This window comes from Trichoderma reesei (genome assembly GCF_000167675.1).
Source record: "Trichoderma reesei QM6a unplaced genomic scaffold TRIREscaffold_12, whole genome shotgun sequence".
NCBI classification, from domain to species: Eukaryota; Fungi; Ascomycota; class Sordariomycetes; order Hypocreales; family Hypocreaceae; genus Trichoderma; species Trichoderma reesei.
This window is the reverse complement of record NW_006711159.1, coordinates 751,342-775,299: the sequence shown is the minus strand read 5'-3', so window position 1 is coordinate 775,299 and position 23,958 is coordinate 751,342. Positions and strand designations below refer to the sequence as shown.

The 23,958-nt window shown below is 50.3% G+C and overlaps 4 protein-coding genes across 4 annotated transcripts; 3 read left to right on the top strand and 1 right to left on the bottom strand.

Annotated features, from left to right (window-relative positions):
• Window positions 1-5,816: 5,816 nt before the first annotated feature.
• TRIREDRAFT_108591 (uncharacterized protein) lies at window positions 5,817-8,082 on the top strand (the record flags this gene model as incomplete). Its single annotated transcript, XM_006966376.1, has 3 exons — window positions 5,817-5,855; window positions 5,932-6,241; window positions 6,320-8,082. 3 exons carry the CDS (start codon window positions 5,817-5,819, stop codon window positions 8,080-8,082), a joined length of 2,112 nt encoding a protein of 703 aa, XP_006966438.1.
• A 7,780-nt stretch (window positions 8,083-15,862) lies between these two features.
• Window positions 15,863-18,922, bottom strand: TRIREDRAFT_79119 (uncharacterized protein; the record flags this gene model as incomplete). Its single annotated transcript, XM_006966272.1, has 1 exon — window positions 15,863-18,922. The coding sequence occupies exon 1, from the start codon at window positions 18,626-18,628 to the stop codon at window positions 15,863-15,865; it is 2,766 nt and encodes a 921-aa protein (XP_006966334.1). The 5' UTR covers window positions 18,629-18,922.
• Window positions 18,923-20,096: 1,174 nt separating this feature from the next.
• TRIREDRAFT_63379 (uncharacterized protein) lies at window positions 20,097-20,714 on the top strand (the record flags this gene model as incomplete). Its single annotated transcript, XM_006966375.1, has 3 exons — window positions 20,097-20,240; window positions 20,307-20,411; window positions 20,508-20,714. 3 exons carry the CDS (start codon window positions 20,097-20,099, stop codon window positions 20,712-20,714), a joined length of 456 nt encoding a protein of 151 aa, XP_006966437.1.
• A 1,186-nt stretch (window positions 20,715-21,900) lies between these two features.
• On the top strand, window positions 21,901-23,890 carry TRIREDRAFT_79116 (uncharacterized protein; the record flags this gene model as incomplete). Its single annotated transcript, XM_006966374.1, has 4 exons — window positions 21,901-22,219; window positions 22,290-22,389; window positions 22,453-22,465; window positions 22,526-23,890. The coding sequence occupies 4 exons, from the start codon at window positions 21,901-21,903 to the stop codon at window positions 23,888-23,890; spliced, it is 1,797 nt and encodes a 598-aa protein (XP_006966436.1).
• Window positions 23,891-23,958: the final 68 nt, after the last annotated feature.

Genomic DNA, 23,958 nt, shown 5'->3' with positions numbered 1-23,958 from the left:
ATCGACTGTCTACCACACCTATCCCTACATAGTTTACCGAGGGGATTTTCGCCGAGACTCAGACATTGTTCAGTGCTGGGTATTAAACTCCCAAGTGTATCAATGGCGACTAGCCTGCTGAAAGGCAAGTTGTGCTGCGGCGCCCGTCATAGTAGGCAATTCTACAGCTCCTCGACAATGATTAACCTCAATCAATGGCTACAGATACGTTGGTTTTATCATGAATATACTGCTTGCATCGAACACCAAAACCTTGAATCACACAGACTTCCAATATGAAGAACCACATACGTGAGTATGACTGCTATGTGACTCTTCCTTCTCTTATACATCAAGGGAACCATCTTGATGACCCGTTCACCAACACTCTAATTCATCACACTACGTCTGAAAAGTTGCGCATAGCGTGTTTCAACATTGCGGCGACTTACTCGGCCTGCTCAATGAAACTTCGGCGTGCGAAACTCAACCCACAGGATTTGGTGGCGCTTCATCCCCTCTTCAAGTTTCCCCCGAGAATCGGGACACCCGGGTCCTCTCCTTCGGTACTGAAGCTGCCGGCAGATTTTTCCACGTAGTGTATTACTGGCTTGCATGGGAGCGAGAATAATCATAGCTACCAAGAAGATCGGGTGAAACATCGAAAGGCCTGATGACCTGCCTGTTAGCATCCAGGGGCAAGACTTACTCGATGATGAGATCGACTGGATGCAGGCTGTTCAATACAGAAAGAACTTGAAATTTGAAATAGGGAGCTTCACTAGGTCCGTCAAATGTACAGTATGTTACCAGGTCGGCAGAGCGAGTCAGACCAGAGGGTGGAAGAAAACACGCCACCAAGGAGCATGAGCACCACTGGCTAATCGGAGAGTACTTGGTAGCCACTGGTCACCAAGATACTACTACTACCTGTAAGCGGCTCCATTGTACCCGATGTCTCTCAAGTTCTGGCTCTTTCTCCTCTTTTTCAGCGTTGGGGATCGAACCAACCGGCCTAGTATGTAGGATACCACCGATGGGCCGTGAGAACCTGGTGGAACAGTGCTGATTCAGTCTCCTCTTCCTCTCCGATTCCTCCTCTGGGTCAATAACTCACGCCCGAGTGGCCACTCGGCGGGTATTATGTGAGGGACGGTACTAGGAGTCGGTATTTACGGCATCAACAGATAAAGAGGGCTGTTTCAGCCTGGTGCGAATGTGTACAATGCTGTCTTTAGGGTTGAGGGGTCCCTCAGCCGCCACCCTGAGCGCGCAATGGTTGGGACGGTTACATAGATACGCAGAAGCCCTCGCAATCTCAGATCTTTAATGGGAGACCGGACAATATACCATGTGCCATACTACCTGCTAGAAACGGAGACTGCGATGCTACGGAATCCCGCTCCCTTTGTTCCATAATCGAACATGCCCTTTCGAGAATGATTCAACACGCCCTTGCACACTCTGTCCCAAACGCACCAACATTAGCTTCACGAAACAAACAAGTGTTTGGTGGATACATCACGGCAGACGCCCTTGAGCCGTTTTGAAGGTCAAGGCGCTTGCGGAGTCGGAATCATGTGGGCGACGCAACGGCCGCACCGCGTTTGGGCCCAAGTCTTGAAACGCCGCGGTATCAGCCAGCTTGCGTTGACAGCAGACAGACGGCCAGCCTTAGTGCTCAGGAAAGGAAACAATCAAAGGCGTCGGAGCATTTGAAGCTTATCGGCCCATGAGGCTCCCTGATGATATTTGATTACCTAGACAATTGATGGCCAGTGTCCTTGTCTAAGCAGAAGAAGGCATTGCCAATGTTACAGATTTAGGCCGACGATCCGTATGCCTGCAAAACCAAACACACTTTCTTGATTGACCGTTGTGCAATACCTACAGTCTACAGTGAAAGCATCACAGTTGCGTTATCCTGTGGCTTGAAGGAGGTTGAGTTTAGCGGCGTGTAAGACAAAGACAAAACCAAAATCCTCCACCAACAATCGACGATGAAGTGGGGCCGTACATCGAGTTCGTCTGGTGGATCTGAGAATCGCCCACTCGAAGCTATCAAAGTCGAAGTCTCTGCTAGACGCAACCCACTGCAGACGCCAGTCGTTGTTGTTCTGCCACGACCAAGGCTAGAGACTGGTAGAGAGCAAAATATTTGTTTCAATTGGCTCTTTGGCGGCAGATACAAACTTCTATCTGTGGGCTTGGTTCCCCGCAAACTGTTGTTCGTGTACATGTAGGCATCTGCCTGAGCAGGAGTCGCTTCAGGGGGGTGAAACAAAACTGGAACTCTCAACTGTGTCCAATCGGTATACTCCAAACCAGCGCACAGATGGATGCAGCCACACCTCTGATGGCCATGTCTTGGGCGAGCTGAGATTGCCTAGAATACGCTTCGCTGTGTGAACAAGAAAAGAATCATTATAGTTAGGGAGGGTAGTTGAGAGGAGGCACTAGGATCTGATCTTTAACCTTCCTATAGGAGCATCACGAGATAAGGTTTTGCGTAGGGTTGATGATGCATAAACGGCGTAATCATTCGGCAGCTGTCGGTGATTTCCGAGAAGCCGCAATTTTCTACGGGAGAGCAGACATCCGGGCTGAAGTACGTAGGCCATACCGGAGAGGACGATATTGGGGTGGGCACCTTTTTTACTCTCGAGTCTCTCTGCAGTCGTATAATTAGCCCGGAATGCTTCGACCCCCTTGCTGCGTTCCGATTCTGCGCATTGACAGCGATAAAGCGGAGAAGATGGCCGGGGTTTTGACGCATGGCTACAGGCCACACGAGTCCGTGCAGTGCCGGGGTTGCACCTGAAGTTTCTGAGTAAAAGAAGAGAAAAGTGAGGCTCCAACGACATCCGATGCGTGAAGATTCACTATGGACAACTGTGGGTGTGCAGCGATGTGCGTGCATGGCAAGACGTCGTAACAGACCTAGGTCCGAGGCTGTGCGATGATTTGTATCAAGCTTCATGGCTATGCTATGTTGGGCAATATGAGGAGCTGTGTAATGCGCCGAGCTGCGTTCTTGAGGGGGGCGTGTAGGATCGAGATGTTTGCAAGTTGATCACAAGGAGCAACTCCCCGTCACGGGCCTATACGGACTTCTAGAAGCCATCAAGATCACACCCATGACTTTTACTTGCCCTTTTGGTGAATTCGAGAGGGACAAGTTTCCTTGAAACGTGCTCTTTATTGGTTTGTTGCTTCATGTTGGTCCAAATGTGCAGGCATCAGCTGCTGTTGTGCCCGTGGGCTGGCTGAATAGTCTGGTCAACTTGCATCAAGAAGGATTCAGCAGATCGCCAAGCTCACCTCCACAAAACTGTCATGTTTTTACTATGAGAGTGCCTTCTCAGCGGATCCTCACAGGCATTGGTGTCAATCACCTGTGCGCCATCGGACGTGCCGTGCATCAACACGACGCAATAGGCCGATGATCCGCAGAAATACCTACATCATATGCAGTTTGTTGGACACGTTCGAGATTATGTACCTTCCGAATGAAGCAAATCTTCGCCTTCAGGTTCCGCCATTGTATCAGCTGAGAGCTGTTAGATCGACTGATTGCAAGAGATATGAATAAATGACTTCTCGCAAAGTTGAGTGCCAAGGATGGGCGATGGACTCATCATGCTATTGGCTCCAAATACATGCAGTGAAAACAGGATAGGGTAGCCCACCTACTCACACAAAGGGTGCAGATAAATGAAATCACCAAATACCAAACCGTCTCGAGGACAAAACAAGGAATGATTGGATATCTGTATCTGACGTGAAATATAATACTGCAGCCTCTTCCTTGGGGCCAAAAGGGCAACTACTTTCGCTTCTTAGCCCCCCAGCAGCCCCCATTGGTGAGGCAGAGCAGAAACGGAGTGGATGCTGGAAGGATCACCATGATGCTGTCATAGATGCATGCATATGCAGGCACTCACTGTTCTGGCTGCAAAGGGAAATAATTCAGTCACGCTTACGCTCACAAAAGCCAAAAACAGAAGAGGGAAAAGATAGGGCAAAAGGCTAAAAGGGAAGATGTCGAATCCATCGCCCCCTCACGGAAAGAAAGGCTTCAAGCTGCATATATAACAAGGCCGAGATCTGCGACATGCTTAATTAGCCAACTGTGCACAAGAGAAGTGGAGAATGCTGAGAGCTCAATGACATGAGAAACGAGCTTAGAATTATGTGATGCAAAAGAATCGTTCAAAATTCTCCCTGTTTCGCACGAAGTTCCTCGCTATACACAGTTGGGAAGGTCGTAGACAACTCGAGGTAGAGCTACTACTGGGCAGAGCCGAAGCAGCTGCCTGTGCCTTGTCAAGATGCAGAGCCTACATGTACCGGAACAATCAATACCTTACATGTATCCAGGGGCTCGCACACACGTGCCACATCCATTGTAGCCTTGCTTGTGTTGCAGTTGCGGTTGCGGTTGCACCTGCCCCTCGCTTCTGGCCTAAACCCGCCAGTTGAGTTGAGACCTTGGCTTTCAGGCGTCAAGCTCCGACTTCGATTCCTCACCTGCAAGGCTGCCGTCTTTGGTGGAATTACCTACTTTGCATGACCAGACTGGAATCTCCAGTCAATGGTGAGATGTCGACACCAACCAGTCAGGTCCATCCGACGTTTGTCAACTGGTCTCGAAGGAGCAACTGTTTCGCCCCTGCCTGTGCATTTCGCTGCTGGGGCGTCGATGCTGATCCGCACCACGCCTACAAACAGAGACGAAATAAGACAAAACACCACAAGACGCAACAATTACAGCACAATTACAGCAAGAGCAGAGCAAAAAGCATATTGATGCCGTATGTGCTCGTACTGCAAGATTAGATAGAGGCAGAGCATTGGCGCCTGAAACCAAACCAACCCCCACCGACACTAGGTAGGTAGATGGACCCCATCACCGTCAACAGACAGGGCCTCGTCTATTCTTTTTCTCTCTCAAATTTAATCCTACTTTTTATCCTTGTATTTTCCTCGCCTCTCAATGAATCATCGAGCAGCCTCCTCGCTCAAGCGACCCCCCCCGAGCACCGGTGCTAGAACGCAATCGCCCGACAGATCGGATTGGGGCGGCCAAACATCATGGCAGGCAAGGGTATCCTGGACCAGGTGGGGAAGACGCCTCGACCTGAAGAACGGGTCAAGTCTGCACAGGGGCCTAGCGTTTGACTCCTTGCTGCCATGCTCCTGCTGCTGCCAGGGGCTCGAGCACTCTATGCCGCTTTGGACGCCCTCGGCCGGAGCCTGCTCGACTCCAACACGGGCCTAGCTCTTGACCCTGGGTGTCTGTACAGCCACCCAATGCACCCGTGTCACAGGCCCGGAGAGGTAGCGAGGAAGAGACTCGGAACCCTCACCCCCCCCAGCCCAGCTAGAGCTTCACACCTGGTCCTGGACACCCGCTGGCCCAGGCCTGTCTCCTGCTGGTGGACTTCCCCCTTCGCAGGCCGGGTGCAAGCGAAGAGGAGACAGGGTGGACATGCCATGTTTCTCCACGCTAGCCTACTGGCAGGGCCTTCGTCCGGAGTCCAATGCGTCTTGGCCTCCAGGCTCCGTCTTGCCGAGAACGCAGATATACAAGTATACCCTCCTCGCCGGGTTCCAAGCTGCCTTTGCTCTCCTCCTTGACTGGACGGGAGTAAAGAACCGCTGAGGATGTCCATTGTGTAGCACGCTTGTCCGAGGCATACGACTTACACCTCGATCTCACCTGGAGCTGGATGACTGCGTCTTCCCTCTAACACGGCGACCTTTGAAAGACCGCCCCCCTCCCTAGAGGAATGTACCATATTGCAGCCTGCATGAACGGGGTCGAACAGAACACAATGTCGAAAACTTTGGCTTCAGCCTTTTCAATGCTTTCCGTAAGCTCATCTTCTCCCCACGGCAGATCGGCTTATACACGAAGCACAGCGTGGCTAACTTGCTTCTGCTCTTCAGTCAGCGCCGCCGGCGGCCCTGCCCGAGAACGAAAGGCCGAGCTCGAAAAGGATGCAACAAGACGGGCAGGGGAAATATCAGCTCTTTCCCAAGGGAAGGCAGTCGCCCGTCCCGAGCAACACCTCATCGGTGGATCCCGATACCGCCTTTGCCCTCGCAATGAACAGCAACAAGAATTCCGAGAAGCTGGGTACGATCCCGGCACTCAAGGTCAAGTTGAACCAACAGCCCATTGCCCGGCGCCGCAAGGCCAACAACATCCCGGACCTGGGCCCCATGACGACAGTCCAGGAGGTGGCCATGGACTCTCGTAAGTCTCTATTACCTGCTGAACCTCTCCTGCTCCAGTTCTGACTCGGCTGCATAGCAACAATACCGGGGCTTCCAGCCTTGCGAGAACGTGCTGGCACTGCCCCCCTGGACGAATCATCAAGAGATCGTGCCGGCCCATCGAGGCTCGGTAAAGCGACCTACACACCACCTAAGCAGATAGATGTGCAGAGACGGCCCGTGGGCTCTCAACCCCCTCGTCTACCTTCACCAAAGCGGCTGGCGCCCCTGGTCATTCCCGAACCGCAGCAGCTTACCTTCTTGCACGATGTCCAGCAACCCTCCCCTCCGCCAATGCTTCTGCGGACCGACAGTGCGCCGCTGCTGGGAAATGTCCCTAGCCATTACTTGACCCCTATCAGCAGCTCTACCGCTTCAGATGCGAGTCGCCCTGCCAGCTCCGGAAGCGCAATTGCCAACTCAGCCACTACGCTGCCGACCCCTGTCTCGGCCTCGGCATTGGAACCCAGATCGGCCACCACAAAGCAGTGGGAGGCCCCTTCTCGTACGCCGTTGAGCGCTACGCGGCCTGGCGATGGCTCCTCAAGCCACAGGCGTCTTGCCTCGGACTCTCAGGGTGCTCAGGACAGAGGTAGGACAAAGAAGCGAGGCGAACAACACAAGAAGAGCAACTCACATCCGGTCAATCCACATACGGGCAGAGGCGAGAAGAAGCGATCCAAGAGTGCAGAGCAGCGTGCGTTTGAAGAGCTTCCTTCCGGTTGCAGACCACTGCAAGCCGTGAGCCAGATGAGCGCCAACGACCTGGGGATTCTTCGTCAACAGGCTCTTGGCCAGGCCGAGAGATTCGAGGTGCTGCAGGTGGAGGATGTTGAACGCCTATCCAAGGAGCTCCGGAAGCTGGACGAACGGGTTGAGTACCTTCGCCGCACTTACAACTCCCTGAGAAACGGCCGTCGCAACTTTCACTCCCGCATCTGCCAATATCTCCGATCACCAATGCGGGGATCCCGGTTGAGCGCCGAGTCTATGCTTCGACAGGAGGAGGCGCTGGCGGAGCTGGATGCCTCGATCGATGGCTGGGTGATCAAGCTCGAGCGGGCCGAGAACAGGCGCACCCGCGTCCGACAGAAGCTGCTCGAACACATTGCTGCAGCCGCGATCCTCAACATCGCGGGAGAGACGCAATCGCCCCTGCAGTCCGCGGCATTGCCACCATCCACGCCGCTGCGGCCGGCCTCACCGTTACAAGCCCGAGCCGTGCAGGACATCACCACGCCGCCCCGAAGCCCCGACGAACCGACCAGCAGCCGCCCCGTGAGTGCTTCACCACCGCCGCTGCGGGTTGTGGCCCAGGTCCCCAGCATGATCCTGGAGCTCCCCGCTGAGGAGGTTGAAGGGCCAACCCAGGCCGAGCTGACACGGACGCCGACGATGAAGAGCTCGGACGGCGAGAGCATCCGCATCTATGCCGGCGATGAGCTGTTTGCCCTGCTGACGGACGTTGAGGATGAGATCTTCCGGATGAACAATGTCACTCCCGAGTCTAGCAGCAGCCCCGATTCCAGCACCGCCCCGGAATTCGGCGCCACTCCCGAGCCCGTTGCCCTGCCCGTCGAAGGCCACCAGACTGAGTTCCTGCGAGTCGAACAGAAACAGTCGAGGAGCAACCTGAGGCTCAGCGCCCAACCCGATTCTCCCACCCTTGCCGCGCCGCCGCTGATGCTGAAGAGTACCTTTTACCGTCCAGCGACTCCCAACAACCCACCGCTTTCGCCGCCTGCCCCTGTGCCTCCTCTCAAGGACGTGCCCAAGGATGGTGAAGTGTTTCTCACCAGTGCCGTCTTCAAGCCGAAATGAGACCTGTTTCTTTTCCAACCTTTGCTCTCTTCTTACTCTTTTCTTTCTTCATTTCTCTTCTCTTCTTCCTCTTTTCTTTCTTAAATTTCTCTTCGCTTCTTCCTCTGGCCGTTCGCATATTCTCTCAACCATCTCACTCATTTACTGGCGTTGCATCACGTCTTTGGTCTACTTCTCGTCACTCCTTTGCATAGAAGCATCCTGGCCACACAGCCCAGGCTGTACTGATACCCGGTCACGAACCATTTTCTTCTTTCAATTTGCATCTTGCATCAGCCACTCGTTTGCTACATACACGCCATGCCCAGGCATCTGCATATGTACCTGTTTTTGTTTAATGTCTATTTCTTAGTGACTGGCCAGCCGGGCGTGCGCCACAGCATTGTCTTACACACATGCATTGCATTCATATTCTTGGAATGCTAGCCTTGTTTCCAAAATTCTGATCTTCTCCTTTGTTACCTTTTCTTGATTTTTTTCTTTCTTGTTTCTTCCACGGGATGCAGAGACATCCGTAAGCGGGGGCAAAGTTGATTCCGTCTTTGAATAGACGGACCAAGGAGTCCAGGCACTGAAACAGTCGAGGCATGGACATGGGCATGGGAAGCGAAACAGCTAGCGGGCGGAGGCGGCAACCAAAAAAGTTGTTTGAATCTGTGTATTTAGTGCAGAGTATGGGTAGGAATCATCATGTATTCACACGTACAGAGTGAGGGCCGGTATTGCACAGCTGAGGACGAGCTACTACTAGGTATTTCTTTGTTATTATTAGTATCAACTACTACTCTTACTACTACCGTACTGCACTCCAAGCGATTTGCTGCATGTTACCAAACCTCGTCTGTGACAAAGTACGAGGCACTACTTGGTCCATCAAATCAAATCGAAACAAGCTGTAACCCAATCCGGAGGTGATGGATCTCGTGTCATGACTAATGCTTCCGGGGGGGTTGCGGTGGTGTCGTGGGTTATTGTAGTCGGCCGACAGAGGTTGTATCATCGGCCGCAGGGGGTTTTGCCAAGCTGGATCTGTGATGTTCGTGATGGTGTCACTTGTTTTCTTTTCTTGGCTTTTGCATTTGATGTTTTGTTTCGTTTTGACAGGTGGCTGGTGTCTTTTTGATGGATGGGATGTGGTATGGAGGGGGGCTGGTGAGAAATCCGATACTGACGGGGGGGGGGGGGGGGGGGGGGGGGGTTTGTGATGGACATGTGTATGAGGCTATGTCACGGCATCTTTCAAACGGATTGGTGCTCTGTATGAGTTCTATACGTGAAATCTAGATGGAATTGTGTTCTGTGATGTTCACTGGACGGCGTGGATTGTTTATCTATCTAGGTAAATGTCTTGTCTACTCGCAAAGAGGCGGCATCGCGGCATACAGCTTACAGAGTACCTCTTAACCTACCTCTACGAAGCAATAGATAGGTATGATCCGGAAACATGTTAGCAGGTTTGTCCCTGCGAAACGATTGGACCGGATCATGTCCGATACGCAAAAGCAACAGGAACAATTGGAACCTTGGAAGGTCAAAACAAAAGCTCGCGAAAACCGGGGAAGCCAGGGGAGATACTAGGAAGAATGGGAAAGCCTTGCCTGCCTTTGCTTGCAAGAGCATCTAGGTATTGAACCAGGGGACATTTTTTCGTCTGTTTTTCTTTTCTTAAGCGAGTTTGTGACGAAGCAAGGTAGTAAATGGAAACCAGGTACAGTGAGTACTATGTAGTGGGTCGTGGGACGGAGTGTGATTTTGTTTGTTTTGAAGCTTCTTTTCTTGGCTCAGCTGGGTGGGTTCTGAATGGGACGAGATTTGGGGGGGAGGGGGGGAGCAAGGCTTGGTTCTCTTTGCTTCTTTTCTTCTTTTCTCTTCTTTTATCTTATCTCGATTGCTTACTTGGGGTGACGAGTGAGTGAGTGAGTGAGTGACTATTGAGTGATATGGAAAAGTGCGGAGGTTCAGGGGGGGTTCCGTTTCGTTTCGTGTTAGAGATGCTGGTTTTGGCGTGGTTCTTGGTTAGTAGTACTCTGACGGTGATGGTGACAGTGACGGTGATGGTGAGTGAGTGATTAGCGTGTAAGTAGAGGGTGGCTGATGTCAAGTGACGGCTTCTTGCATGCGGTTCCTTTCCCGGGCTTCTTTGCGGTGGTGGCATGCCATGCAGGGACCGGAATGCTGCAGGTGCAGCTTGGCAGCGGTGATGCTAGTATTGGAAGGGGTAATAATACATACGTTTGGCGAGGGAGGAGTTCTACTAGTAGATGCTGGGCTTTGCAGGTATCTAGTCTAGTGTGGACTACCTAGAATGCGGAGATGAATTGGTGAAGCAAGAAAAAGTGATAAGAGACAGATAGAGAAAGAGGGGGGGGGAAAAAAAGGATGAGAGAAAAAAAAAAGAAGAAGAAAAAAAAAAAAGAAAGAAAAGGTGTGGCGGTTTCAACGGCCTGCGGCTGACCGGGGCGGAGGCGCGGAGGGGAGGGAGGGAGGATCTGATGCCGGAAGAGGCCATGAGCTCCGTGGGCTAAGCGGAAGCGATATTCAGTGCATCTCTGGAGGTCCAGGGCAGGGCAGTGCTAGGCTGGTTGCTGACTAGAATAGATTTTGGGGAGGGGGGGAGGAAAGTACATAGTAGTTGAGTTGGAATATGCATAAATGGTGGAAAAGAGTGATGAGATGGGGAGGTTTGATGGGTAATCAGCAACAGTTTGTATAGGGGGGAGGTCTGGTGGTGGTGGTGGAAGATAGGGGAGCGGGGAGAGAGGCTTTATCGTATAAAGTATATGGCTTCAGTTGTTGATGGGTGTGAGAGTGTGCTTGATTGTGCTTATTATCACGGGGGAGACTCTGACCATAGCCAGCCTAGATAGCGCTTGTGATGATGTCCAAGTAGTATTACTATAGTAGTAGTTATCAAGTGCGAAACCCAAGGAAAGCTGGGGAAATACCATTGCCTGTCTGTCTACCTAGACAAACAAGGACCCGAGGCTCTTGGACCCGGATCCCAGGACATGCGAAAGAGACATGGAAGGGGGGAACAAGGGGGATCCCTTCTAGCGCGCATGATAATGCAGCAAGCCACGAGAAATTTGACACTGGTGACAAGGACTAACCGTCTTCCGCTGCTAGCAGCAGTAGTAGTAGTAGTAATAGCACCATCACGTACATGTGTGCTTGGGCAGGAACAATGAGACCCCTGATCAACTAGTAGTAGTATAAGGCTCTGATGCAATTCGCCTAAAAAGTATTCAGCCCGGCTGAAAAGTTAAAAAACAAGTTAACCTTGCCTAATTAGGAAGGGATTATCAGCATAAAGTTACGCACAAGAATCTAAATGCCTTAACCCTTAATCGCAAGGTATTAAGCTAGCTAGGGCTGTGTAAATGCCTATAAGGGGGATAGATGCTAAGACTCTTTAGTTAATTCTGCTAATAGCAGGGGGTAGCGACTAAAAACTTTTTAGCTTTTAAAAGGCTTAGTTATATTTAGCCGCCTACTTTTTTAATTCTACAGAGATGTTATTATAGTTATAGATTAGGTTATTAGTATAGCTAATAACAGGGTGTTAGCTAATATTATCCTGGCTTATAAATATTAGAGGCAGTGTTATTAGAACCTTTAAAAAGCTGCTATGCTGTTAGCTATTAAATGTATCCTTAAGGAAGAAGAGCAATTGCAGTAATAAAGGCCAGCCTACTTAAGAGCAGTTAATGCTAAGCCTAATAAGGCAGATAAGGCAGATAAAGATAATAAGGATCCCTATTAGCTAACAGTTACAGTATTATAGAAGCTATATGATAAGCTTCTTTAAGGATTAGAAAAGAGATTTAAAGAACTATTCTATATAAAAAAGGCTGTGTTTTAGGCCCTCTGCAGTTAGCTAAGTTATAATATTAATGCATTAGGAAGTTAGAAGTAATCTCTGTAGCAGAAGGTTATAGTATTTTTATAAATATGCGTATTTAGCAAGACCTAAAGGAATGCTGCATATTACTTTAGAATGCATTAGTTAATAGTATTTTGGATTATATAAGAGCTGCTAGATTTTATGCAGCAGTTATATATAGTATTTATAATATAGCTGCTGCTAATATATATCTCTTTTAAGATTATAATAAATTTAAAGGCTAAGGGCTTTAAGGGCGTGATTAGGGCTATTAATAGTATATATATTCCTGCCTTTATTTTAAAAGTAAATTAGTAATAATTTTATTTAAGGAAAAATAATATTATATAAAATATACTTATAGCTATTACCTTAAATAGCTTATTCTGCTATATACTAGCAGGAGGTAAAGGATCTCTTTATAATACCACTCTTTTACTGTAAGCTATAACTTAAAGCCTAAGGGTGCTGTAAAAGAGATACTATTTTACTAATACTGGCTTTTATATAAAATAAGGTATTATGCTGCCTTATATTAGATTACATTATTATCTTAATAACTAGGGAGATGCTAGTTAGCGGCCTTATAATAGTTATAAGCTATTTAACTTGCAGTATGCCTTATTAAGGACTATAGTTAAGTATGTCTTTAGCTGCTGTAAAAGGAAATAGAAGATTATATATACTAGCGCTTTAGAATATAACTTTATAAACTAGTGCCTTTTTATATATACTGTTATAGGGCTATATAATTTTATAGTATTAGGAGGAAAGACTTTAAGCAAGAGCTACTATAAATATTTTAAAGCCTTATTATAAAGAGAATAGTTAGCTATTACTAAAGTAGGGGAAATAGCTAATTCTATTATGCCCTGGTTAGTACCTTATAGGTTAAGGGAATATATAGCTAAGGAATGTTAGTTAAGTTACTAGTAATATCTTAATAATAGTAATAAGGATTGCTTTTTTAATAATAAGGGTTAAAGCCAGGGCTTTAAGGACTGTGGAGATAGTGGTAGTAATAGCAGCAGCCTAGGATTAGACCTTATTAGTAATAATAAAGGCAATAATAATAAATTTAATAATGAATTTAATAATAAATTTAATAATAAAGATGATAAAGATAATAAAGATAAGGAGGATAGAGATGCTAAAGGATAGGGCTAGAAATAAGTGTAAATGCAGCTTTAATAAAGTGAATTAGTGCTAGGCAGCAGCTAAGATAATAATAGCCTTTTAAGCAGTGTTTTTTTCCTATTATAAAGCTATTTATAATTATTATAAAATAAAGCTAAATTCTAGCCTAGGTTTACTGCTAGCTATACCTCCTTAACCTTATTTAATAGTAATAAATTCTATATTAATAGGTTTATTAAATCTTTACATATTTAATAGACTAGCTTAATTAAATATTCTATGCCTTTATTACTAGTAAAGTTAAGATAATCTTTTATAGTAATTTTAAATACTTTAGCGCTAATAGGCAATAGCTTATATATAATAATATATATTACCTTAGCTGCCTTAGTATTATATAAATTAATTAACGCTGCTGTAAGCTTATAAATAGCTTCTGCTAATAATAACCCTTCTTAAGCCAGTAACCTTCCTTTCTTCTACTTCCTTATGCCTATTATAACCTTAGGCGCTGTAGATAATAATCTAGGCATTAGTAATGCTATCTGTAGTGTTAAAGGCATCCTTGGCTGTAATAAAGTTAAATGCTTATATAATGGAGGCGCTGGTTATAGCGTTAAGGCTGTAGGCTATAGTACTAGTAGCTGTGTTACTAAGATAACCTTATTCTTATCCTTATCCCCTATTATAATCTTTATTACTACTGTCTCTTTTACTAATACTAGTGCTTTTAATAATACATCTGCTAGCTTATTTACTAATGCCTCTTAATCTTTAGCTATATTTTTAAGTGTATTCCTAACTTCCTTTATAAAGTTATTACTAACTCTTATACCTTTTAGATAGTAATTTCCCTTAGTAAAAGTAAACCCTTTAGCATTACCTGCTTCCTAAATATTTTATTCTGCTAGTTAGTCCTTAATAAAGATATATTACTAGGTATTAATATTAATATTATTACTAATAAGGAGCCTGCTTTATATAACTTTTCTGCTAAAGTAAGAGTATTATAATACTATTAATTATTAATTTATAGGGCTTATGTTAAGGGCGCCAGTCTTAGGGTTATATATTATCCCTAATAGCCTCTTAGCCTTACTAAACACTTGCTAGAACTTCTTTAAATAGTTATACTTATTTTTAAGCATCTTAACAGTTTAGTTACAGCTAGGATACTGGTTTTTTATAGGTTTAATTATCCTTTTAAAGCCCTGCTAGAGGTATATTGCTTTTGCTGATTTTATAAGGTTATTACTAGTGGCCTTATATAGTAATAGGAGAAAGGATAGCATCTAGTTATTTATTTACCTAGCTTTACTAGCCTGTAATGCCTGTAATGCAGGTTCTAATATTTTAACAGGTCTGTAGCTTATTATAACTTAAAATAGAAGTAAAATTATATAGCTTTAGAGGTATTTTAGAGATTAGGCTATTAAATAATGTTAAATTTAGCCTAATTAAAGTCTAAAGGCGGTGAGATATTTCTATCTGATTACAGTCTAGTGGTCTGATAAGGATTTCTAGGGCTAGAAAGGAGGTATAAGAAAAACGCTCTACTTAGCGCTAATTGTAAAAGTCACACTTTTCAGCTGGCTGAATACTTTTCAGGCGAATTGCATCAGAGCCTAAGGGAAGACTTCGGGATGCTCGTATGTATGTATGTACTTCGTAAAGAGGTGATAAGCTTGGTAGACAAGAGCTGGGGGAGGGAGTCATGGCCCCTGGTCTGGGGTGGGTTGATGAGGATATGCAGTTGATGCTGCTCCCTCTAGTATCTTCATTTCGATCGTCATATTGCAGTGTTTATGCTTGCAAGACTATATTGGGTTGCTTGATCTCGGATATGCAGAGTATAGGGGATTTCAATAATGAAGAAAGAAAAAAAAAAAGGCAAATGCAGAATAGAAACTCATAGCCGTTTAGCATTGCTGATCCGCGGACGATCCACACAACCTTTCCTTTCTCACCCCTCCCCCAAAAAGGCCGATTCTTCCATGTACTAGTTGTATGTATGTATTGAAAAGTGTGCCAAGTATTGATAGTCCCAAGTTCACGCCCGGTTGCCAAGGGTTCGCATGAGTTTGCCAGTCGGGGGATGATCGAGTTGCATTCCGAGTCCCGAAGGTGGCACACGGAAGTAATAGCTGCAGGGGGAAATCACGTCTTGTGTGTGTGTGTGTGATACGGATTGAATTCTCCTGAGCTTTCTTGCTTTTGTGGTGTTGTAAGGGAATGGAGGCAGAGGAAACAAGGAAAGGATTGAGGAATGGGAGTTGATAGGTGACCAACGGTGGTTTGGCCCTCTTAGCAGCTGCTGATATCATCACACCTTGAATTCGAGGGAAAGGAGTAATCTTCCACGAGATGACATGTTGTCTATTACTGTTGAAAATTGATAATAAGGAGATCACATCTCATCATCATCATCAGTAGAAAGCGCCTACCCCCATCTAATTATGAATTCAATAGCAACGAGGTATCATTATTCTCTTCCTGCCCCGTCTCCAAGAACAAAATCGAAAGAAGAAAAAGCGCCGGGATCCTTTCCCAGCCGCTCGTAGCAGAGCTTTCATATGCCGCATTATACATGTAAGCGTCCCATCTACCCCGGTGCCGAGGGACAATGTTTCCCATCAAGGCAATATTTCATACCCTACCAAGTCATTATAACAATCCTCGGGTCATCTAACTCCGAACCTCGTTACCAAACAAAGCCATGCTGCGCGTAATTATTATCGCCGTAATCATTCCGGGGCATCATCAGTGCGTAAGAATCCTCGCCGCCTGCAGTATCAGGCCAAAAATCAGCCCCCGGGCAATCTCCTCAATCTGCAAGCAGTCAAACACCCGCCCCAGAGCCTCTCCCGTGGCCGACTGCCCCATGACGCCCATCAGCGCCGCCGGCACGCCGCTCTGGATAAGCAGCTTGCGCGCCTTGATGGCCAGCTGCTTCTTCTCCTCCTCCGTCGGCTCCGCGGGCCACAGCGCCTGCTCTTGCTCCGTGGGCATGGTGTTCTCTCGTACCTTGCGCAGGAGGGTCGCGATGCCTGCGTCGGACGTGTTGGCGTCAATCACGGACGACTGGATCAGGTTCTGCACCGTCAGGAGCGACGGGTTGCCGGGCCGCAACAGGAACGACTTGGCCGCAGCGAGGAGTGTGCGACGGATGTTCCATGCAGACGAGAGCGTGTACATCTCGTTGATGACGGCAAAGATGAGCTCGACAGCCACCCGGGTTTCCGCCTCGCTTAGCTGCGTGTACTGGCGTGCTGGCTTAGCCGGGGTCTGGGGGGCCGCCTGCGCTTGGGACTTCTTCCCGGATAACGCCGGTGCGGAGGCCGACCCGTTCAGGGCCTGCGAGCTGTTGTTGCGGCTGGGGTCCTCCATGATGCTGCCGTCCCTCCTGCGCGCCTTGGGGTCAAAGTCATGTCCCGGAGACTCGTAATCGTCGCTAATCTCGTCGGGGGGCGGCGGAAGCTTGGTGAAGTCGAGGCTAATCGAGGAAGGTGACCGAAGCGCGGCCAGGCTGGACGTTCTGCTATGCTCCATGCTGGGCCGAGCGCTTACCGACGTGGAGACAGAGTCCAGCCGGCCTCGTTGGCCCAGGCGCAGGTCTGTCTCGCTGCTGTTGGGAGACGTGAAGCTGAGCATCCGCTCCATAGGCGCAACCCTGCCCGGCTGAGTAGCAATCACGGATGACCTCTGGCTATCGAGACTGGCACGCTCCGACCTCGCGGGCGATCTTGCAATGCTTTCCACCACCCGGTTGGCCGGATTAGAGGAGATGGATAACCTGTTTGCATTAGGTCCGCCAGCGTCGACCGAAGACTGAGCAGTCGACTTGCGGCTCAGGCCCGCCAGGTTGCCAAAGACGCCGCTAACGCCTCCGACGAGACTCTTGCCGCCTTCCATGGCTCCTTTGGGGCCGATGGATAGCACCTCGAGCATGTTCTTGCCCATTGTTTCCCAGCCAAACGATTTGGAGTTGCCGTGCGTGTGGCCCTGGGACTTTTCGAGGAACCGCTTCATGCCCTCGCTTTCTGCCAGCGCCTGATACCAGCAAGCATCCCGCAGATACCTCTCGAGTTCGCCGCGAAGAGACTCCCTCGTGTGGATCTTCCAGCTGGGCAGCTCCTTGTGCAGTTCCATAAACGCTGTGGCTCCCGACACTGCCGCAATGCGCCTCAAGATCTCGTGAAGTGTCTCAAAGTCGGAGTAACGCCGCACAATCATCCAGCCGGGATAGTGAGAAGAAGATGGCTCGACCTGGATGAGATAGTCCGTGTTCGGCTTGCTCTTGATCTTGCCCATGTCCCCTGAGCCATCGTCGTGTAGCGTGAAAGAGGCATTGTGTAGAGTAAGGGGCTCCTTTCGCGGCGCCTCCTCATCGCTCTCGGGCTGGGGTTGGCCTTGGGGCACGATTTGGTCAAAGCTCGTGAAAGTCTGGTCCTTGTTCTCCCTTGGAGATGAAGCTTGGCTGGCGGAATCTGTCGACCGTGGCGTATGAGGAGTGTATATCGTATCGCTTTTGCTCGAGACGCCATCGACAGACGCCCCGCGAGGTGAGTACCGGTTGGAAGTCGGCGATAAAGCTTCTGCGGCATTGCCGCCCTTCTGAGCCTCCCCATCTCCGCCCCTCATCAAGTCCATGCTCTGCTTTGAGCGCTCAGACGCCTCCGTCAAGGTCGATGCTCGTTTCCGTCGTTCGTCATCCTCTGCAATCATGGCATTCATTCGTTTCATTTCCTCCATGGCCTCTTCCAATTCCTCGTCAGCCTTGCTCAGCTTCTTCTTGTGAGCAGACTCTTTCCGTCGAGCCTGGCCTTGGTCGTTGCTACCGCGTCGAGGCTTTGCGATGCCGATGTTGCCGACATTGCCGTCCAAATCGGCAAAGACATTGTTGGCAACGTCACGGCCGGTCTGCATGCCGACGTCAATCGCTTGATTCAAGTTGGGCTCTCCCGCTTCCAACAGATAGACGATCCAGCCGTTGATCCACTCGGCTCTGCTGCACTGCTGCAGCGTCTGCTCGAGCACCGAGTTTGCCAGAATCTCGCGCAAGAAGATGCGTGCAGGATCGCAGTTGTAGGCGCTCTTGTCGAGGAATGCGAGCAAGTCCTCAGACACCATTTTGAACTTGGTCGCCTGCTGTCTCTTGTTGAGCAGATTGGCGAGGCGCGAGTCGGGGTTTTCCGCCAGGTAGTTGTATATCGTATCGGCGGCGCTCATGTTCGTGTCGGGCGGTAGTTCGGAGAAGGCGGTGGCGAGTTCGGAGAGGAAGACGATGATCATGGATGTCGAGTTGGTCAGGAGGTCGAGGAAGGCGTCGGCCGGCCGCTTGCGACACATGCGGTTCGATATCGCCAGCAGATAGGACGTGATGGTCTTGCGACAAGAAAGGGGAAAGGCGTGGTCTGAAGGCACAAGAGGCGTGTACCACCAGTTGATATAGTTCTGGACAATCGAATCGACAAGGCCGCTCAGCGCCTCTCTCGTCTCCGGACGAAAGTCGTCGAAGCCACGCATGCGGTTCGAGTCGTCATCCTCCTCCTCGTCCTGCTTCTCCAGAGCTCTGACGGCTGTCAAGTCTGCCCAGACCCTGTCCAGCACCCGCGGGCCCTCCTCACCGCGAATCGCCTTTGCCAGCTCGGGATTCTTTGACTCCCAGATGATGAAGGAGACGACGCCGCCAAACGCCCCTATCAGCACGAGGCCGATCCGGCCAAGGACAGCGTATGTCACCGCCGAGATGCCGACGCCGAGTCCTGCGAGAGTTGCCGGCGTCGCGGTCGCAAAGAACTGTATGGCTTGGGAGGCGAGGCTGGACTCTGGTGACGGTTGCGGCGCCCTCGTGTCCTGAGCCCCTAATGACTTGACGTCGCATTCTGGGTTCTTGGAGGCATGATGACCGTTCGTCTTACTGCTGGCGTAATCCTCGGTCGCGACGTCGTTGCCGCCTGGTCCGGCGCGACTGGGCGATTCGACCGAGGCCAGCTCGGAGTCGTCGCGACGCTGCGCAAGATCAGCCGCGATTGAGCTCATTGGGGGCTGGGCAGGCAGAGCAGAGCAGAGCAGAGCTTGTTGGTGGGTATGTAGGTAGCTTGACGCCAACAGCCGATTTCTCTACACTATCAGCGTCTCGTGAGGCCAGAGGGAGGGGGGCACCATGTCACGCAGAGGCCCAATGCTGCTGGATCTGGAGGGATTCGGACGGTGAGGCTGGAGGGATATGGACACAGAGGCAGGGCACAGCGACTGTTACGCTGCGGAAGGGAAGGGGGTCGAGGACGGTATCAATGGATCGCGAGAGTCGAGAATGAACGTGCTGGAATGGATGAATCGTGGATCAGGTCAGGTTCCAGTTACTGGGACCCTTTGGTGAGGCTGCCTCCCACAATTCTCCTTTCTAGGGGCGAAATGCGGGTCAGCGCTGCAGTTGCAGCGGCCTCGAGCCGCTATATTTGGAGCTGCGGCCTCCACTGCTGCACTCCATCCATGGGCTGCACTGCCCTTGGCGCCGATTTTCATGTTCCTAAACACGGAGACGATCCGAGTTGGGGGCTTCAAAGACGGCAGGAGGAAAAACATGTGATCTTGTTCTACGACACTTCATGTTGTTTCGGTATATTTGTGTTCAAGATGTTGCATTTGCTCAAGACCTGGTAGTGAACATACATAGCGAGTAGAAGAAGTAAAGCATCCTCACTCTGGCAATTGTCCTCCCCAGCTTCCATGCATGAAACGCTGCACGTGAGCTGGCGTGACCATCTCACAGATCCCCCCCCGCCTGAAGCTCTAGTAAAACACCACTTAACCGGCCCTGACGCGTCTGGCAGCCCACTTTCGAAGCTCCACGCGCCGCATCGAGCATCTCTTTATCGCAAACGTCAAAAAAAATATCCCGAGTGTTTCTTGTTATAGCGGTTCTTCCTTGTCTTGCTGATTCGAATTTAAAAGACGCACGATCGCTTCTTCCCTCTTTGGAAAAGACAAGATGCCTCCCTCCACCAAGAAGCGACGAGCGGCCGAAGACAGCGACGACGATGCCCCCCAATCCTCCGTCGCAAAGAAGAACAAGAGCGCCGCTGCTGCCAGTGCGCCGGATGGCAAAGACGACGAGGGCAATCCATACTGGGAGGTGCGCTTTCGTCGCTGATGAAACAGGCCTTGCGCGCTTCGCTTAGGTACTGACGGCTTTGCGCAGTTGTCCAACAAGCGACGCGTGGGAGTCTCCCAGTTCAAGAAGATGTGCCTCGTCAACATTCGCGAGTACTACGAAAAGGACGGAAAGATGCTCCCCGGCAAGAAGGTATGATTGCGCACGCATCCTGGCCACAATGGCAGACATGATGGGCCAACCCAAACCACCCTTCGGACTAGATACTAACAAGGTGCTTGCGCAAAGGGCATCTCCCTCTCTGTCGAACAATACCTTGCGCTGATAAAGGCAGCTCCCGGTATCAACGCGGCGTTGCGGGCGATGGGCCAGGAGGTTGACGATCCCGACGAGATGGATATCGAAGAGCCCAGCGTGCCCAAGGCCGCCAAAAAGACCAAGTCGGACAAGTCCAATATCGAAGCGACCAGCGATGAGGATGAAGACGACGACTAGGCGACGCCTCCCTATGAAGCTTGATTGATGAACTTGGCCGTCAGAAGGCTGTTTGTTTTCTATTTCTTCGTTGGAGTTGGGCGGTTCTACTACGAGTCTATGACACAGCAGGCCGGTGCCTAGCTGGACACGACGACGACGCTTATGATTTCGGGACTGCGGCTGCCACGATGGGCGGGTGGCTGAACGGTTCGCGGACTTAGTGATGATTTGATGTGATTTCCATGTTACGATACCTCTGGTCAGAAAAGTTTCGGGATTTGGCAAGGGATGCAGGGATCTTGCCCTTTCTTTCGTGCGTTAGGTAGGCAATGAAATGATGTCTACCCGACTACCGACGGTGCAACACTGCCTAGAACTACTATCCATGTCTTTCCACCGTGCTGCCTTATATCCAGCCGTCGGCCAACGTCGTGCTCGCACATATCACTGGAACTAGCAGAAGCACTTGAGGCCTCGATGAGATCCCGTGTGACGCACCTCTGCTTACGGGGGCGCTTGGATAGAGTTGCAACCCCCCCCCCCCCCCCCCAGAATCGAAGGGTGTCGCCAAGGCATCTTGAACATGCATGTCCAGGGTCTCCTCCTTGACTAAAGTAGCGCTGGAGACCCCTATGATTGGGCGCACGGGGGCGTCATTCTTCCCTCTGATGCTCCCTAATGACCCGACTTGTTTGTCATCTGGTGTCGATCTCGCAAAGGTGCAGCCCCAATCCTGACCGTCTCAATGCTCTTTTTCCAGCCCCTTCTTTCTCATGCACCTCGCAAGACCTCGTTAGGTCTGTGGTCATACAATTTTAACAGGCCTTTGCCGTAACGGAAAAGACACGTGCCTCATCAGACGGGACTTGATGCGATCACGGCCTCTCTTTGCCGCCGTTTGCAGACTCCGCCCCTTCTTGATAATACCTACGTCGACATTCATCCCATCCCATCCCTTGCGTCGGCTTACCTAACCGGACGGCAGAACGGACAGCCTTGATTCCACATCAGCCACAAGACTGGGCAACTATTATCTCAGCCGGCTTCCGACGACGTGCGATCAACTTCGTCTCTTTTCCATTTCAATCTCATGGGCAGCTTGATGCTCTACAGCTGAACCTTACTTCAATGCCATAACCTTCTTTGAGTCCCTTTCGGCTTTTCCTTCATCGCGGTTGCGCCGGCGCGACTGTTGCTTATCAGCATGCATGTCATCTCATGGCTGGCCGGACTCGGCCGCACCGAGTCGGTGGACGACTATGCTGGAGTCCTGGTTTCTTTAGAAGATGCCCATCTTCACAGCCACTCGGCAAGGGTTGGACGGGTTGAGTTTGAAGCGCAGGACGACAACCCAGAGGATGATGATGATGATGATGATGATGATGATGATGATGACGAGGTGGATTCGGCAAAGGACGACCAGGGAGAGGGCATGTTGCTCATGAATGCTGCCGAGTACACCATCGAGGGGCTGAGGGCGGAGATGAGGCAGGGCAAGAGGGGGAAATGGACAGACTACGAGAGTGAGTGGCTACCCTTACGGATGAAGCCTGCGAGGCTCATGCAAGTGAACTGCGACTAAGCCGGCAACAGTCAAATCGAAGCTCATCAACAAGGCGATCCAAGACATTGGCATGGGCCGGTACAACTGGCAGCTCTTTATACTGTGTGGCTTCGGCTGGTTTGCTGACAAGTAAGGAAGAAGCCCGTCTCCTCACTTCTTCGTGATACAATGATTGACTAACATGGCCTACAGTCTATGGTTACAGGTGCGCCGGATAACTCCAGTTGTTGACGAATCTCTTGCAGCACGCTAACAAGCAGTATAGGGCGTCTCGCTGACCTTGCCATCCTTATCAGCCGAGTTTGACATACCGGAAAAGACTGTGAGGTATACAACAAGCTCCTGCTTTATCGGCCTCTCCCTGGGTAGTTTTCTCTGGGGTATTGGATCCGACCTCGTCGGCCGCCGGATTGCATTCAACATGACGCTCTTCATCACGAGCATCTTTGGCATTCTGGCTGCGTACGGCCAAAGCTGGGGGGCCGTATGCTTCCTCTACGGCGCATTTGGCTTCGGCGTTGGAGGAAATCTGCCAGTCGACGGCGCCTTGTTCCTCGAGTTTCTGCCGGATGCCTCCAGCTCGCTGCTGACGCTCCTGTCCGTGTGGTGGCCCATCGGACAGCTGGTGTCTTCGCTTGTCGCCTGGTTCTTCATCGCCCAGTGGCCCGTCGACATTGGCTGGCGATACTTTATCTTGACCATTGGCATCATCACATTTGCCATGTTCTGCATCCGCTTCTTCCTCTTCCGCATGTTCGAGTCGCCCAAGTTCCTCCTTAATCAAGGCCGCCAGCATGAGGCGGTTGCTGTCGTTCACGGTATCGCCTCTCGAAACGGCGCCAAGACGTGGCTCACTTCGGAGATTCTCGATCTGGTTGCGGCAGAGGATCCAGAGCAGTCCAGTCGTGTTGCTCGTCGGTATTCCGTGTCTTCGGCACCGCGGTCCAACATCTTCAAGGAGAAGCTCAGAGCCCTCTCGGCCGACCGACTGCGGCCGCTATTCCAGACCAAGACCCTGGCTGTCGCAACCTCTCTGGTGTGGTTCTGCTGGGCAACGATAGGAATGGGATATCCGCTCTTCAACGCCTTCCTACCCCAATACCTTTCTCATCACGACTCGGATTCGGGCAGCGAGGCACTACAGTCCGAAACCTCGAAAATATCCGGCGTCACTTACCGCAACTATGCCATCACCTCCATCATGGGCGTCCCCGGCAGTCTCCTAGCCGCGTACCTCGTCGACCACCCATCTCCCTTCCTCGGTCGTCGCGGAACGCTGGCCAGCTCCACGCTCGTCTCGGCAATATTCCTCTTCATCTTCGCAGCGTACGGCACCACGCCCACCGCCCAGCTCATCTTCTCCTGCATCGAAGCGTTTGCCCAGAACATCATGTACGGCGTCTTGTATGCTTTCACGCCGGAAATCTTCCCTGCCCCCGTTAGAGGCGCGGGCACAGGTGTGGCGAGTTTCCTCAACCGACTGACGGGCTTGATGGCGCCAATTCTGGCGGCGAATATCCCTGGCGACGGCTCGACCACGCCGATATACATGTCTGCCATCTTGATCTTGGCCGCGTTTGTGGCCATGTGTCTCATTCCAATCGAGACTCGGGGTGCACAGCGGTTATAGGCATTCTTTTGTACTTTCTTCAAGATAAATTGGACGTCACTGGATACACCAGTACGGGGAACTTGCAT